General features: G+C 39.0%; 2 protein-coding genes across 15 annotated transcripts in view; one reads left to right on the top strand and one right to left on the bottom strand.

Annotated features, from left to right (window-relative positions):
• Positions 1-253: 253 nt before the first annotated feature.
• C2H2orf69 (chromosome 2 C2orf69 homolog) lies at positions 254-15,218 on the bottom strand. The gene is made up of 2 exons (XM_015093478.4): positions 14,746-15,218; positions 254-3,252 (listed from the first exon to the last, which is right to left on the bottom strand). Exons 1-2 carry the CDS (start codon positions 15,088-15,090, stop codon positions 2,431-2,433), a joined length of 1,167 nt encoding a protein of 388 aa, XP_014948964.3. The 5' UTR covers positions 15,091-15,218; the 3' UTR covers positions 254-2,430.
• Positions 15,219-15,372: 154 nt separating this feature from the next.
• The window catches only part of FTCDNL1 (formiminotransferase cyclodeaminase N-terminal like), a 95,881-nt gene continuing 94,750 nt past the window's right edge, over positions 15,373-16,503 (top strand). For 10 of the 14 annotated variants that reach the window (XM_060410179.1, XM_060410174.1, XM_060410173.1 and 7 more), the window contains exon 1: positions 15,373-15,534. The gene's annotated coding sequence lies outside the window, so the exon portion shown is untranslated. The remainder of the gene's footprint in view (positions 15,535-16,503) is intronic. The other 4 variants (XM_060410178.1, XM_060410172.1, XM_060410165.1 and 1 more) reach the window with 1 other exon arrangement.

Genomic DNA, 16,503 nt, shown 5'->3' with positions numbered 1-16,503 from the left:
GGAAAGGAAGTACTTATTTTTGAGAGATTTTGTTCTCTGGGAAATCCAACAGAAGGAAATAATGCTAATTTTTGAAGAGTAATTTAAAGGAAAGATATATAGGAAAGGTTTCAAAGTTGCTTGTATGAGAAGTTAGGGACATTAATGAAAACATTAACAAATCCAAACTGGCAAAGTGGACAGAAACAGCTTCTTTCTAAATAACAATCTAAAGTTTTAAACAAATCTAGTTAACATACAGCACACATCCAAATAGACTTCTGTGGATTAAATTTAATACAATTGTACATTCATGCTGTGGCGGTAACAACTTTAACATTATTTGACTACTTTTCTCAATTGACTCATGACACAAACACAAAAGCACAATCCAAAAGGAAACACTAACATTTGTAACAGTTTTAAACAAATGTGGAAAAAGAACAAATTTTTAAGTATTAAAATATTTGAGTATGGATCAACTTAAATATATTTTCATTCAAGAAAATAATTCTACTTTTCACTTCTCATTTTGATGCAATGGCAATTCCAGGTGTCCCAGAGAATAATTCTTAATATCCATTCAACATATAACAATTATAGTTAAGATGGGATAGCTACAAGGACCAGATCTTTAAATACCTCAGATTTTTAAATGAATCCTCCTGCTAAAAGTCATACTTTTCCATTTTAGTTATTTCTGTAAAAAGACATGCCTTTCCTTCCTCCTGCATTAAAATACTTTGTAACTTAGCTATTTACATTAGATACACATAAATTTAACCAAGGATTATTAAAATATATTGAAAGGAGCTATCCAATCAATAATGGTGTTTTAAGACAAGGTAATAAATAAAGTGCTAGAATCAGACTGACTTGTTTCCTTGCTGGGAATTTTTGGTCTCAAACAGCAGGTATTTAAAAGAAACCAAAGCAACATAAAACTATTGTACTTTATCTGTTTAGAAAACCATTGAAAGATACTATTCTGCAATTCATAGAATTAGGAGATATTACTTTTAAGTATCTGTTAAGTAAGTAAAAGTCCTTTCTTATAAGTCTCTAAATATTTGGAATGTACTTACAAAAGTCATTAAAATATAACTCTGGGAAGAAACCAAGAAATTAACATTTTAAGTACTGTTTTATATATTGAGACCCTCTGGGTTATTATGATATTAAGCTTCTGTTTTTTAAATCTAAAAGCAGCATGTTACTTCCCTGCTTAATTATTTCACGACCCATAAAAGCTAATTATTAATAATTTTTAAAAGACCATTAACCTTTTATTGTAATCACACAGCTATGTTTCAGTGTTCGTTGACATTTATTAGATCTTGGTTTCTCAAAATGTATTTATCTAGGTCAAGAAAAATGGGCAGAAGGAAACCTCACCCAATTTATGTAGCAGTGTTAAGCAAATTCAGTTTTTGAGCCAAAACAAAATCATTTGTATCTTCAAACTTTCCCTTTTAACTTTTCTTATAGCAATATAATTTTGCATTTTGGCCAAGGAGAACTGCTTTCTTTTGGCAGACAAAATCATGCTGCAGGAGAAACAGTGACTTCAATCTATAAAATATGTCTCCTTTTTAATAGAGCTGTACCAAGTAGAGGATTATATTTCACCTAAGTTGATCTCTTTCAAAAGACTGATAGGATGAAATGATTTAAAATCTGTACTGTATTTTTACCCAATATACACAATTATGTTCAATCTGAAACAGTTTTCTATAAGAACTGTTTTCTTGCCAAAATATAAGAAACTCCAAAATGTCTTATCCAAAAGTTGTCAATTAAAAATTAAGCCACAGTGCTTAAGTGTAATATTTTTAAAACCAACTCTGTACTATTGCACATTCTTGGATATGCGGAAACAAATACATTTTGACTCTTAAGAAAAAAAACACTTGATGGCACACTGAAGAATAACTTCTTGAGATTATAAACATAGGAGGCAGGGTATAGTTATTGCAAAATGATGGAAAACATCAGTGTGCCTTCACTTTGTTTGAAGAGATAGTATTTCCACTCAAAAGTTTTGAGTCCAAAATAGCTATTTACTGTTAAAGTATCACCAAAATTAGTTTCAAACATTACTCAGAAAATAGAACTACTTCCAACAATAACAATCTTAACTGCCTTTTATAAGTACTGTATTGAAACTTTTCATTTTTAAGGGTCTTAATATCTCCTTGTAGGATTCCCCCAAACCACCTTTTAAATCTGAAATGAAATAATTCCAACCCAGTCCCAATTAAAAACTATCCACATTCACAAACAAGGAACATTATTGCACATTACACCCATATTTTAGGAATGTGTGCTTCCTTCCCCCATGCCCAGGAAAAAAAAACCTGACACTGCCTCTATGAATTTATATCCTCATTATCTGAATTCCTAACACTTTCTGAAAGTGCTTCTGCTCTTCTACATTAATAATGTTATAGTCTAAAATACTTCATGAACCCTGAAGTGATTCTCTATGGAAGGAGCATCGTTTGCAAAATGAATTTGGCTAGTCACCTGCATGCCAAAATCTCCAAGTATCTGAACAAATTTCTTGTGCTCCTTTCCAATCCAAGATCTCATTGGATCATGTACTTGGTAAGGTGTAACATGGGTGTGAACAATTATCCCTGTTTGTGCAAATTCTTTCAAGACTTCTGGATAAGTAATCCAAGTGTTGCTTCCTCCAGAATGACCACCATCCAACCAGTACATTGTTTTTATGTTTTTGATAAAAGCATCGATGTTCTTGTCTTTCTTGGCTTCTTTCAACTCAAAAAGCAACTGATTCAAAACAACACAACCTTTACTGAATCCAATCAAAGTAAAAGAAGCACCATTTAATGATGGTGGATAAAAACTCATAGCAGACTCATCAAATTTTTCACAGGTCCTCTCTTTTTCTCCCTGGCAACCATTGGTAGTATGAGAAGTGGATCGACAGTTAGATGCTTTGGAGTCCTTATTCAAATCTTTCACATTCTTCGATAGCAAACTCTTCTGACTTAAGTTAAAAGCATTAACTAATAACATGTAAAGGTGCTTAAAAGCTCCAAAGTCAGTACTGTGTTCTGGAGCACCAAACATATTGCTTTTCACAAAATTGTCATAGCAGCTGAATTTGTGCAAATGCATTCGGGAACACTTTATCACCCAAATATAACTGCTGGGGAACCGGTGGGCTAAGATGGTGGCAACATTTTCTAGACTCCAGTTTTCCCACTGATAATTCTCAGGATGACGAGTCATAATTTCATGGTAATTCTGAAAGGTAAAAAAGATAAAACAAGCATTAAATACACATTTATATAAAATTATTTCCACAAAATTAGTTTCCCATTTTTATTGTGGAGAAAGTTGGTACGTTATAATGACCTATGGTTAATGTACTCGAAAACTATAAATCTATTTATTACTTTCTGGTTGTAAGATTTTAGTATTACAGAGCTACAGTGAACATTACTGTGATTACATCCTTAAAAATAAATTCCTAGATGTGGAAAAACTAGGTTCAAGAATATTCATAGCTTAAGACTGATTATATAGACTACAATACTGTCTTCCAGAGAAATATGTATAGTTTTTTTTTCATATTTGTTAAATTTCATTGGCATAGGATAACTTATTCTAATTTGAATTTATTAAAAATTAATTAAATTTATTTTAAATTTATTTTAAAATTTAATTTAAAAATTAAATAAAGTTGAAATTTTGTTCATATATTAGTTATCTGGATTTCTACTGTGCCTGTTCATATCTTTTGCCTTTTTAAATTTGCATCCTATTTACGGAAACCGTGAACTTCCAGATGTTCAAGGTGGTTTTAGAAAAGGCAGAGGAACCAGAGATCAAATTGCCAACATCTGCTGGATCATCGAAAAAGCAAGAGAGTTCCAGAAAAACATCTATTTCTGCTTTGTTGACTAGGCCAAAGCCTTTGACTCTGTGGATCACAATAAACTGTGGAAAATTCTGAAAGAGATGGGAATACCAGACCACCTGACCTGCCTCTTGAGAAACCTGTATGCAGGTCAGGAAGCAACAGTTAGAACTGGACATGGAACAACAGACTGGTTCCAAATAGGAAAAGGAGTACGTCAGGGCTGTATACTGTCTCCCTGCTAATTTAATTTCTATGCAGAGTACATCATGAGAAACGCTGGACTGGAAGAAGCACAAGCTGGAATCAAGATTGCTGGGAGAAATATCAATAATCTCAGATATGCAGATAACACCACCCTTATGGCAGAAGGTGAAGAGGAGCTAAAAAGCCTCTTGATGAAAGAGAGTGAAAAGGTTAGCTTAAAGCTCAACATTCAGAAAATGAAGATCATGGCATCTGGTTCCATCACTTCATGGGAAATAAATGGGGAACAGTGGAAACAGTGTCAGACTTTATTTTTTTGGGCTCCAAAATCACTGCAGATGGTGACTGCAGCCATGAAATTAAAAGATGCTTACTCCTTGGAAGAAAAGTTATGACCAACCTAGATAGCCTATTCAAAAGCAGAGATGTTACTTTGCCAACAAATGTCCAAAGAATTGATGCTTTTGAACTGTGGTGTTGGAGAAGACTCTTGAGAGTCCCTTGGACTGCAAGAAGATCCAACCAGTCCATCCTAAAGGAGATCAGTCCTGGGTGTTCTTTGGAAGCAATGATGCTAAAGCTGAAACTCCAGTACTTTGGCCACCTCATGTGAAGAGTTGACTCACTGGAAAAGACTCTGATGCTGGGAGGGATTGGGGGCAAGAGGAGAAGGGGACGGCAGACGATGAGATGGCTAGATCGCATCACCGACTCAATGGACGTGAGTTTGAGTGAACTCCGGGAGTTGGTGATGGACAGGGAGGCCTGGCATGCTGCGATTCATGGGGTCGCAGAGAGTCGGACACGACTGAGCGACTGAACTAAACTCTTGATATATTAATAACTTTTTGCTTACATTCTAGGACATGCATGTAAATTTGGTTTTCTTTTTTATTCATAATATCCTTAAAAACAGGGAAATTCATTCAAATTCATTTATTCTATAAAATGTACTGGAAATCTCCTGGACAGTCATGGATCAGAACAGATAAAACCCCTGCCCACAGACAGTACACATTCTAATACAGAGATACTTAATAAACAACTCTGTAAATCAGCAGAGCAGCACCCTCCAACGGAAATACAGTGAGCCACACATAAAATTTTCTAGTAGCTACATTAAAAAGTAAAAAGTTAACAGATAAATATTTTTCTTTTTGGGGGGCGCTGTGCCCTCCGGCACTCGGGATCTTAGTTTCCAGCCAGGGATTAAATCCATACTCCCTGCAGTGGAAGTGTGCAGTCTTAACCTCTGGACCACTAGGAAAATCCCAAATTACTTTTAAATAATATATTTTATCGAGCCCCATACATCCACGTGTAACATTATTTCCACATGTAACCAACATTAAAAATACTGAAATTATTACATTTCTTTTTCTAAGTTTCTGAAATCTAGTGTATATTTTACACTTATAACACATCTCAATTTGGGTGCTAAATTTTCATCAGAAATACTTGATCTGAATTTAGATTTCATAAGATTTACAGCTGCAAATGTAGATTCACATACCCAAGTTGCTCAAATACACTTAAAAAAGTTTTCTGGGAACTGAACTAATAGTTTCTAGATTTAAATTTAAAGTTAAATGCAATTTAAAATATATTTCTTTGATTAGACTAAATTTTAAATGGACAACAGCTGCAAGTAGTTACTAGCTAGACAGCACAAGGTGTTTTACAGAGGTAAGTGCAATGGAATGTAACGAAAGTACAGGAAAAGGACTGCATAGTTGGAGAGGGTAAAAGATTATTATTTAAAATACAGGGTAGTCTCCACTAAGGCCAACAGTTGAGAAGGACCTGTAGGAGCTGAGGGAGTGAGTCATGATTATTTCAGGCAAAAGGAACTGCAAAAGGACCTAATGACCTGAAGTGGAACCATGGTTGACATAACCAAGATAGAGCAGTGAAACCAGTGTTCCGCCAGTGAAGTGAAGGTGCAAAAGTGATCACGAGAGTCACAGAGATTGCTGGGGAAGAAGAGAAAGTCGCTCAGTCGTGTCTGACTCTTTGTGACCCAATGGACTATATGGACCATGGGATTCTCCAGGCCAGAATACTGGAGTGGGTAGCCTTGCCCTTCTCCAGGGTATCTTCCCAACCCAGGGATTGAACCCAGGTCTCCTGTATTGCAGGCAGATTCTTTACCAGATGAGCCACAAGGGAAGCCCCAGAATATGGGGGTGGGTAGCCTATCCCTTCTCCAGCAGATCTTCCCAACCCAGGAATCGAACTGTAGTCTCCTGCATTGCAGGTGGATTCTTTACCAACTAAGCTCTCAGGAAAGCCCCTGTTGGGGAAGAGGGGAGATGCTAATCATGCCTTGTAAGATACCCTGAGGTCTTTGGTCTGAGAGGGTGTGAGGTAAATGGCTGATATAATCTGCCTTGCAAGGAATACTCTGACTCCTATGTGCGAAGGGGCAACAGTTTGAGGCAGGGAGAGCAATGGGTGGCTACTGAAGTATAACCCCAGAGAATGTGGCTTGAACCAGAGTGTTATTAGAAGTAAAAGGTGGCAAGAACCAGTCAGATTCTGAACATATATCGAAGGCAGAATCAACAGTGTCAACTACAAACTGGCACTTGCCATCTACCTCTATAAGAACTGACTCAGGTGCCACTGCAGCTGCTGACTTTAACACTCCCTGGAAAAAGTTCAGGGTGGAAAGCAGAAATGAGACACTCTGTGCTTTGGGAAAAACTGGCAGAATGGGTCTTCAGATAGGTATTTTTAGGAGCTGATTTTATGAGCCTAATTCTTGCATCTCCCCATATCTACAAAAGCACTAAAATCCTTCATGGTGATGACTGATCCTAGTGACTAGCAGAAACCTGCAGAAAATATGTGATTGATTGCATGTTTCACCAAAACCACATATATACTGACCTTCCCTTTGGAGCTATCTGAAATGCTGTTTCCTGGGCTGTAGTCCTCATTTTGCCCCTAATAAAACTTAACTCAACTCATATTGTGCATTTTTTAAAGTCAGCAACAGCATTTGCTAATGGACTGGATATGGGGTGTAAGAAAGAGAAAGAGAACTCTAACTTTTCCTTATTTATAACAATCAATTATACACCAAACATTTTTAATTGTACTTTTCTTTTGACCTAGTCTACTTATAGGAATTTATCTCAGGGCTATACTTGCATATATGCATAAATAAATCTGTATAAGGACATTTACTCCTGCTCCAGAAGAATGAGGCAGCTCTATGAATATTCATATGTGTTGTAACATAAAGGCTAAAAAACCCCTGTATTGATCAGCTATCATTTGAGTTTAAAGAAAAAAAGTTTGCATCAGCACCGACATTTATATGTCTCTGGAAGGGCATACAAATCAGTAACAATGGTCAGCCCTCCACTTCAGTCATGTACGGCTCTTTGTGACCCCATGGACCGTAGTCTGCAAGGCTCCTCTGTCCATGGGATTCTCCAGCCAAGAATTACTGGAGTAGACTGCCATTTCCTTCTCCAGGGGATCTTTCCAACCGAGGGATCAAATCCATGTCTCTTATATCTCCTGCATTGGCAGGCAGGTTCTTACCACTAGCGCCACCTGGGAAGTCTTGTGGGATCTTAGTTCCATGACCAGATATAGAACAAAGGCCCCTGGCTGTGAAAGCATACAGTCCTAACCACTGGACCACCAGGGAATTCCCCAACAATGGTTAGCCATAGGAATGGAAAATCAGAAACTGCCTTCAGTCATTCAAAGGGATGAAAAGGAGACTTACTTTTCAATGTATAATCTTGAATAAACTGAATTTTTAGCAATATGCACATTTTTCCGTTAAAAAATTAAGACTAATAAAAGTAATACTACAAAAATTTAGTCTATATATAAAAGTATAAGGAAGACAGAAAAACCACTGATCCATAAAACCATCATTAGAAACAATCACTATTACAATTTTGGTGTCTAGAATTCCAGTGTTCTTTAGTATACATATACATATACAAGAATGTATATGAGTTTATTTCTTCCCTCAACAAGATTATACATATAGTTTTCACTTTAAAATGTTACAGGCACAATTCCTCATCAATAAGTATAGATTTGTATAATTTTTAGACTTCCTGTCAAGAAGATTAATACCAATTTCTACTCCCCTAGAAGTATACAAGAGCTTATTTTCTCATAGCCTTACCTACGCTGGCTATTAGCAGTAATTAAAAAAAAAAAATCTCTGCTACTAAGATAAAATGGTGTCTGTCTTTTGATTTAATTTGCATATTTTCATTCCTAATTAGGTTGAATATTTTTCTATGCTTGCTGGCAATTTTCATTTTTTGTTAATTCTGTTCATATTCTTTAATAACTTTCCCAACAGGATGCTCAAATTCTTCTTAACAGTTTGTATCTCATTAATATTAAGCTTGTTATATATGTTAAAAAAATATCTATTTCCAGAAGGCTATCATTTTTTGTGGATTCTGCTACTGCCTTCTGCACATCCAGATTTGTGAGATATAAAATTATCATAGGAGCTTAGATCTGAAAGGGCTCATCTAAATCCTGTTTTTTGGATAAATACTTCTTATTTTATTTCAGTGAGAAAGCAAGTTTGGGCCCTTTCCCTTGTCCCTACCTATAAGAAATCTACACTCTTTTTCTATACAGAACCCTATCTTCCAAAGAATTAAACAATTTGCAATTCAGGCACCAATGTAAAGAAAAGAGGGATGGACATGAAATATCCCTAGGGGAGGAGCGTAGGTGGGCATGCATGCACACACATGGGTATCATCAGAAAGGGAAGGAACATGTTTCCAACACAAACTAAAAACTGTGCCTATTAAACTTTGATCTCCATTTCTTCATATATTCATTAACAGACATTTGGGGGGCACTAAGCACAGTTCTGGGAATGCAAAGATGAGTAAGGCATAGTCCCTCAAGAACAAAATCCAGTGGGAGAGACACATAGACAATTACAAGGTAATATAGTTATTGCTGTAAAACAAGGGATATCTGTGAGAGGACATAGAGGAAGGGAGACTAACCATGCTCTGGGAAATTAGGGAAAGCTTCATAAATATCTGAGTTCAGTTTTGCAGCATTAGTTAGAAATTCCAGAATTATGAAGTGGAATTCCTATTATGTCTGAAGTAGGAGGAATATTAGTTGTTAGTCAAGTCTTCATAAAGATACCCAAATATTAGTTGGGAAGAACAGAGCCAAAACTGGATTCTGTGGATTCCTAAATAGATATAAATGTCAAATACAAAAGAAAGCACAAATACCTAAATTCTTTTTACAGTTAAGGAAAATGAGGCCCTACCAACCACACAGCTGTTTTGATTACATATAGTTATTTAGTAAATGAGCTAAAATGAACAAGATTCTATGACTTTGTTTAGTCTCTACCACACAGGAGATGGTAAACCTAAAACTCCGTGTTTTCTTTGAGTAGCCCCACATTGCATGATCAGAGGAGGAAAATGCTCATACTTAGTAACTCTGTGTACTAAAATGTAAAAATAAAATTGTTACTCTTGTATCTAAGAAGCCCAGAACAATGGATAAGCATCTCTAAAAAGACAGACCAGACAGCCCCTCAGGACTTGCTAACAGGTTGTCAAAACCAGTTCTGCAACCCAGGCTACTACCCAAGGTCAATCTACAGAAGAGGTGGAAGAATGCAGGAAGATTCTTCTGAGAGAGCTTTCATCCCAGTTGGGAATAGAATGCACTTACTCTCCTTGTAGGGGTTAAATGTTAGGCAGCTTGATTCTCTTCATCCCTAGTGAGGCAGGTGGCCAGAGAATCTCCTGGAGAGACTACAGGGTGCTTACTCCAAAGAATGATGCTGGCTGACCTGCAAAAATGTAAAGGCCCACCCGATAGTGCTACTGAAGTACTGGTACCAAGGATTTTCAGGAAAACTTGACATGTATCACCATGATAAAGACTTAATCTAGGTGGACTACTCTTATACCAGGGTGAGGAAAGCTATATAAGCTACAAGCTGTATTTGCATAAAATAATGGGTCAAGGGGTAATCTTCACTGAGCATGAAGTGGACATCCCATGTTCAAGCAAGCTAGAAGGACCATTAACAGGAACCAGCTTGAGAAGGCTGCTTGACAAGCACATGAAACCCCAGGGTTTCTCATCAATCACATGAGAAATAGCAGAATGCACGTGTATGTGTGTCTGCCCATGGTTCCTGGCACAGAGCTCCTAAAACCCTTGAAACTTCATGGGTGATAGAAGATGGTCACCAGAAAGACCAAGACATGATTAGAAGTTTGAAACTTTCAACTCCACTTCCCATTCTCCCAAGAAGGGCTGGAAATAAAGTTAATGACTGGTCATACATATGCAGTGAAGACTCCATAAAAATCTCCAAAGTACAGGTTCGGGAAGCTTCCAGGCTGGTGACACATGAAGGTGCCAGGAGAGCGGTGCACTCGGAGAGCATGGAAGCTCTGCACCTCTTCTCACACACCTTTCCCTATGCATCTCTTCCACCTGAATGTTCACCTGTATCCTTTATCCTATCCTTCCAGAAAACAGTGTGTAAACTGTTTTCCAAAGTTCTGTGAGCCATTCTAGCAACTAACTGAACCCAAGGAGGGGACTGTTTAAACCCCAATCTGTAGCTGGTCAGTCATGAGTTCAGGTGACAACCTGGGACTTGTGACTGGCATATGAAGTGGGGAGGGGAACAGACCTGTGGGACTGAGGCCTTAAGATGTGGAATCTGACATTAACTGCAGGTAGACAGTGGAGACTGGATAACTCCAGAACTGAACTGAATTCTAGGATACCTAACTGGTGTTGTAGAGAATTGTTTGGAGTGGGGGGTCTGTTGTTAGAAATGTTCTGAGTGTGGTAACACTGTAAGAAGTAAATGAGAGTCACACAGGAGAAGTGAGTCTTTTCCTACCCACCAGGACACACACTTAGGACATGCTCATCTATATATCCTACTGTTTAGGAAAGCAAAAGTTTTGAAAAGCTAAAATTGGAAATGACCCAAATGTTTATGAACTACTGAATGGGTAGCTGTATCATATGCCCATACACAGAAAACTACTTGGCATTAAAAAGAAATAATCTCCTGATAGAGACAACAGAGAATGAATTTCAGAAGCATTAGACTAAGTGAAAGAAGCCAGAAAGACAAGACTACATACTACATGATTCCTAGTAATGAAAATCTAGAAAGGCAAAACTATAGTGAAAGAAACCAGATCAGTGATTGCCTGTGGCTGAGAAAACTGATTGAAGTAGGGCGCAGGGGTCTCTTTAGGAGTAATGGAGATGTTGGGTTACATGTTTGTTTTGATGGTTACATAATTGTACTTGTCAAAATTCATCAAATTGTAAACTTAAAAAAAGAGATAAGTACAATTCTATATCCTGAGGATTTAAAAAGCAAGAAACCCAAGAAAATTGGAAAATACCTACTTAGAAAAATTCTGATCCCCCTCCAAAATCATTAGTGATAAGAAACACATCAAGAAGTACCTTGATTAATTACTATGGCCTCAACTTTCCTGTAATTCAAATGATAAAAGGACAAGTATGGCATAAAAAAGGATATACAATAAAAGATGACTGCAAGAAGAACATCAAAAAGGTAATAGTAATTAGGATTTAAAATTACACTGTCAACCAGATCCAATTAACACCAAATTATGAATCTTGTGTTAAGATAAGGCAAACCTTCTAAAGGTATCCTACAAAGTTCTATTTGGCTCTCTTCTGTTCAATATTTATCCAAATTAAAAATAAAGACATAGAAAGGATGCTTACTTAATCTATATATGATATAAACGGAAATAAGAGTTCTGAAAGGATCCATACACTAAAAAGATGAGCTGTATGAACAGGGTAAATTTCATAAGGATAAACATTAGACTTAAAAGAATCAAGTGCACAGATAAGGAAATCTGAGACTACTTGGTTGTAGCACTTAAGGCATTGCTCAAAGGAACTTATATACATTTATTCATTCAGGAAGCTATCTACTGAACACCTACTTCATGACACTCTCTAAGCATCACAGATATAACAGTGAAGAAAACATATATGAAGCTTTCATCATACTAGAGGAAGACAGACGAAAAACAAGATGAATAACTAATATAGTAAATGAAATGGATAAAAACGGAAGAGAAAGTTGACAGAGATCCTGGGCACATGTATGATTATTAAATAGGATGGTCAGAAAAGGCCTCATTGGGAAGCAGCTTTTGAGCAACTGAAAGGGGAAGTAATGAATCCTTACAGACATCTGCAGAAAGAGTGTTCCAGGCAGTATGGACAAAGCATTTGGGGTCAAGTGTGCCTAACATGAGCAATAAGGTCAGTGTGGCTGAGCATTCTGGGGAGACAGTCAAAAAAGCAACGGGATGGGAATCCCCTGGCAGTTCAGTGGTTAGGACTTAGCGTTTCCACTGCAGGGGTCCCACAGGTTGGAGCTCTGGTCAAGGAACTCAGATCTAAGTGAGGCGCCTAAAAAAACAGAAGCTACAGGGTGGGAAAGGTAAATATAGTGAAGTACCTTGCAGGCCATTAAGAGGACTCTGGCTTTTACTCTAAGTGCCATGGGAAGCTGTGGAGAGTTTTCAGCAGAGGTGTGGTATGATTTGACTTAAGATATACATTTAGAAGGTAAAGACACTTTATATGCTGATGTATTGAGTGGACAAAAGGATAATTATATGTGGCTATTTAATTAAAATTAGAATTAAAAAGTCCAGTGTTTGAATTGCACTAGCTGCATTTCAAGTCCCCAGTAGCCCTGAAGGTTTTTGTATGCTGTCATGGTGCAAATACAGAGTATTTCCAAGGGACATTCCCACTATCACAGAAAGTTCTCTTGGGTAGTGCTAGTATACACAGGTAAAGCTAAAATAAGGCTAGATGTGTTTCTTAAACCGTGAAACAATTAGTTTATTGTTTTTGAAATCAATGCTTTAAAACAATATGCCAACAAACTATTCCTGGAGTCAGATGATGATGAAGGTATATATAGTTTTTCCTCTTGCCCTCCAAATAATTGACTGGTCTAGTTGGCTGCTGATCAAAACTATGAAAAAAAAAAAAAACCACGAGTATTTCAGTTTAAGAGAAGGAACTTAATTTACTCAGTTGATGACCTTTTACTCAGTTTGGGAAATCAGCATGGCATTGCTGACAGTGACTTCCAGAGTTTTGTGGGCCAGCTGCAGCGTGCATCTATAATAATAATGATGATGAGAACAATGGTAACTAACCTTCACTGCATACCCACTAAATGTTTTTAAAGAGTGCCAATCGGAATACAGCACATATCTTCAGATGAAGTCTATAAAGTGCTAAATATAGTTAGACTAATACCTCCTTTCATTTTGACCTCATCCATTTCTTTACATAGCCTGAGATTCCATTAGCTTTTTGGACAGTGATATACTGTTGTTATGCAGAGTATGAAGTCCTCCAAAAACACAGCTCTCTTAGAGAAGAAATAAAGAATAATGCATCAAAAGTTCTGAGGCCAGGTGGCCTAGGTTTAATCCCTGATTCTGCACATTTTAGCTATGAAATATCTGGCCAGTTGTTAAATCTGTGTTGCAGCCAGCTCAACTACAAAATGGGAATAATGATGTATAATATCAATGAAGATTAAATATGTGAATACCCAATGAGTTACACTCCTTTCTTATCTTTCTGATAAACTTAATGACTGGGGAGTAGGTAGCACTCAGTTCTTAGACTTTTCCTGACTACTTTTACTCCTTTTGTGATCTCTCTCTTGGTCTCTTGGCTTTACATACTACCGATATTCTGACAACCTTCAACACTTATTCCTGCAACTTTAGACTTGCTAGTTACACATATGCATTTCCTTTTCAACATTTAATAGATACCGCAAACCTAAAATCTCTGGATCTTTGCCACTAAACTTGCTCTTCCTGTAGTCTTCATCATCTTGTCTCTCTAACTAAATGGAAGCTCTTCCTACTTAGTTGTTCAAATTAGAAATCTTGAAGTGCATATAGTCAGTCACATATAATGGCTACCCACTCAAGACAAAGCAGTTCTAGATAAAGATCTAGACTAAGACACAACATATCCATGAATATTTACCTGCAGCCGCAAAATTAATAATAAAAACAGAATCACACACAAAAACAAAAGCACATAATTCAGGTGAGCATCAAAGTATTGACATGCTTAGCAATTACTGTCCCTTTTCTGCCACCCACTCTCCCTTAGTGTTACTAAGAGTGTCACACCATAGTACTAGTTTTTCTGTTTGCTTTTTAATAACTGCCAGCGTTTTTTGAACACTACATACTAATTTAAAAGCCATTTCTGTCTCCTGCTCCCCCAACACCCTCTGAGAAACCAAGTAATAGAATAAATATACACTGTCTCATATCTATGTCTTGAATACCACTACCTCGAAACCTGGACTGACAGCTAGCTGGCTCTTCCGAGGTCGCGGCCCTCCAAGGACACCTACCCCTCTAGGGCTCTTTGAGGAGGGGGTCGGGGCGTGGAGGAGGCGGTTTTGGATTGCGTGGAGCCAGACCGGGAAGCATATGTGTGGGTCTGTTCAGGAGAGGCAAGGAACCGGGCACCAGCTACGAGGGAAGAATCTAGAGAATTCGCATATGCACAAAAGGAAGGAACAGGTGCCCAGGCAAGCCGCGGGTTACCTGCACATCCCCGGGGAAATAGAGAACGTGATGCTGGGGCGGCGGTTGCACCTCCTCCTTCGCCGGGTCCCCAGAGAGGTCCCGCCGTCCTGGTCCCTCCCCGGCCGTCGCCGCCGCCAGCAGGAGCAACTCGTTGCAGCGCTGAGGGTCGGCTCCCGGCACCGTGGACAGCTGCACGCACTGCTGCCGGCGCCGCTCGGCCGAGGGGGAGCAGGGCGCGCCGCCGCTGCTGCTGCTGCCCAGGTTCATGGTTCCGGCGTGAGAGCTGGACGCGGCGATTCCGATTCCGAGCTGCGGCAGCAGAAGAAGCAGCGGCGGCGACCGCAGGAGCCTGAACCCCCACATGGGTCGCCGCCGCCGTAGCGGTTCGGAGGGTGGGGGGTGGGCCTGAGGGAGGAACTTCAGGCTGGCGCCAACGGTCGGCGAGCGCGGCCTGGGCGGGAGCCGGCCCAGGGGCAACGACTGCGTCAGAGGCCGACGTCCGCGCGCTGCGTGCGTAAGGGAAGGAGGGGTGTGAGCGAAATACGACTCGGGTTCCTGGAGGGGGCCATGAGGGGGCGTGGTCTGAGGAAGAACGTTTGTGATTGGTGGGTTCTGCCCTGGCCGGGAAGTTTGAACGGAAGTCTGGGGAAAGGCCTGAGAAGAGCAAAAGCGAGGAAATCAGCCCAGAACCCCCGGCAAAAATGGTAACAGCTGTGATACCAGAGCTGCAGCAGGGGGTCGCTTCCAGTAATGGGGTAGAGAGATTGAAGTAAACCGTGTTCCCATTTCGCTAGGCTCAACTTTCAGGTGAGGTTTTTCCAGTCCTTTAAACCTTAAAAGAGACACAACCCCAAAGATATTAGAGTAATTCTGTCCTCTTAGAGAAATCTGTGGGAAGTCTTGTTGTTGTTCAGTCGGTCAGTCGTGTCCACTCTTTGTGACCCCATGGACTGCAGCACTCCAGGTTTTCCCATCCTTCAACGTCGGCTGGGGTTTACTCAAACTCATGTTGATTGAGTTGATAATGCCATGCAATCAGCTCATCTTCTGTCATCCCCTTCTACATGCCCTTTTCTCACACCCTCGAGTTTCTTTGTAGGTACACAAAGATTTCTAGGTTCTTGGGAATTTAGATATGAAGTCTAATGCATCTCTGATTGACATCAAGGAGCAGGACACAGGAAAGGCGTTAGTTGTTACATATTTCCTGTCATTGGTGTTTGCCGCCAACGAGATTTGCTATTCAGGATTTTCAAAAACTGGCTTGAACAATAGGAATGTGGTAGATGTTCACAACAATCTGTGGCCAGTTGTGTATAAATACATTGCTATTGTTGTTTAGTCACTAAGTGGTGTCCAACTCTTTGGGACACCATGGACTGTAACCCACCAGCCTCCTCTGCTCATGGGATTTTCCAGACAAGAATCCTGGGGTGGTTTGCATTTTCTTCTCCAGGTGATCTTCCTGATTTAGGGATCAAACCAGTGTATCTTGCATTGGCAGGTGGATTCTTTACCACTGAGCCACCAGGAAAGCTCTATGTATGAGTAAGATTTGGCCAAATGTATGCTAAAGACAGAGAAGAGAAGGGAGAGTCCAGTATTCTAAACTCAAGTGTTTGTGAGGCAAGGAACTCTAAAGAATCTTCTGGGAGAGAATATTATCGAGAATTTAAAATATTATGGCAAACACTTATTGAGGCATACTATAGGCCAGGGATTGAACTAGTCACTTCATATATTAACTGTTCTGAGTCTATATATGTGTGTGCTTCA

This window comes from Ovis aries, chromosome 2 (assembly GCF_016772045.2).
Source record: "Ovis aries strain OAR_USU_Benz2616 breed Rambouillet chromosome 2, ARS-UI_Ramb_v3.0, whole genome shotgun sequence".
Lineage (NCBI taxonomy): Eukaryota > Metazoa > Chordata > Mammalia > Artiodactyla > Bovidae > Ovis > Ovis aries.
This window is presented reverse-complemented; position numbering and strand designations above follow the sequence as displayed.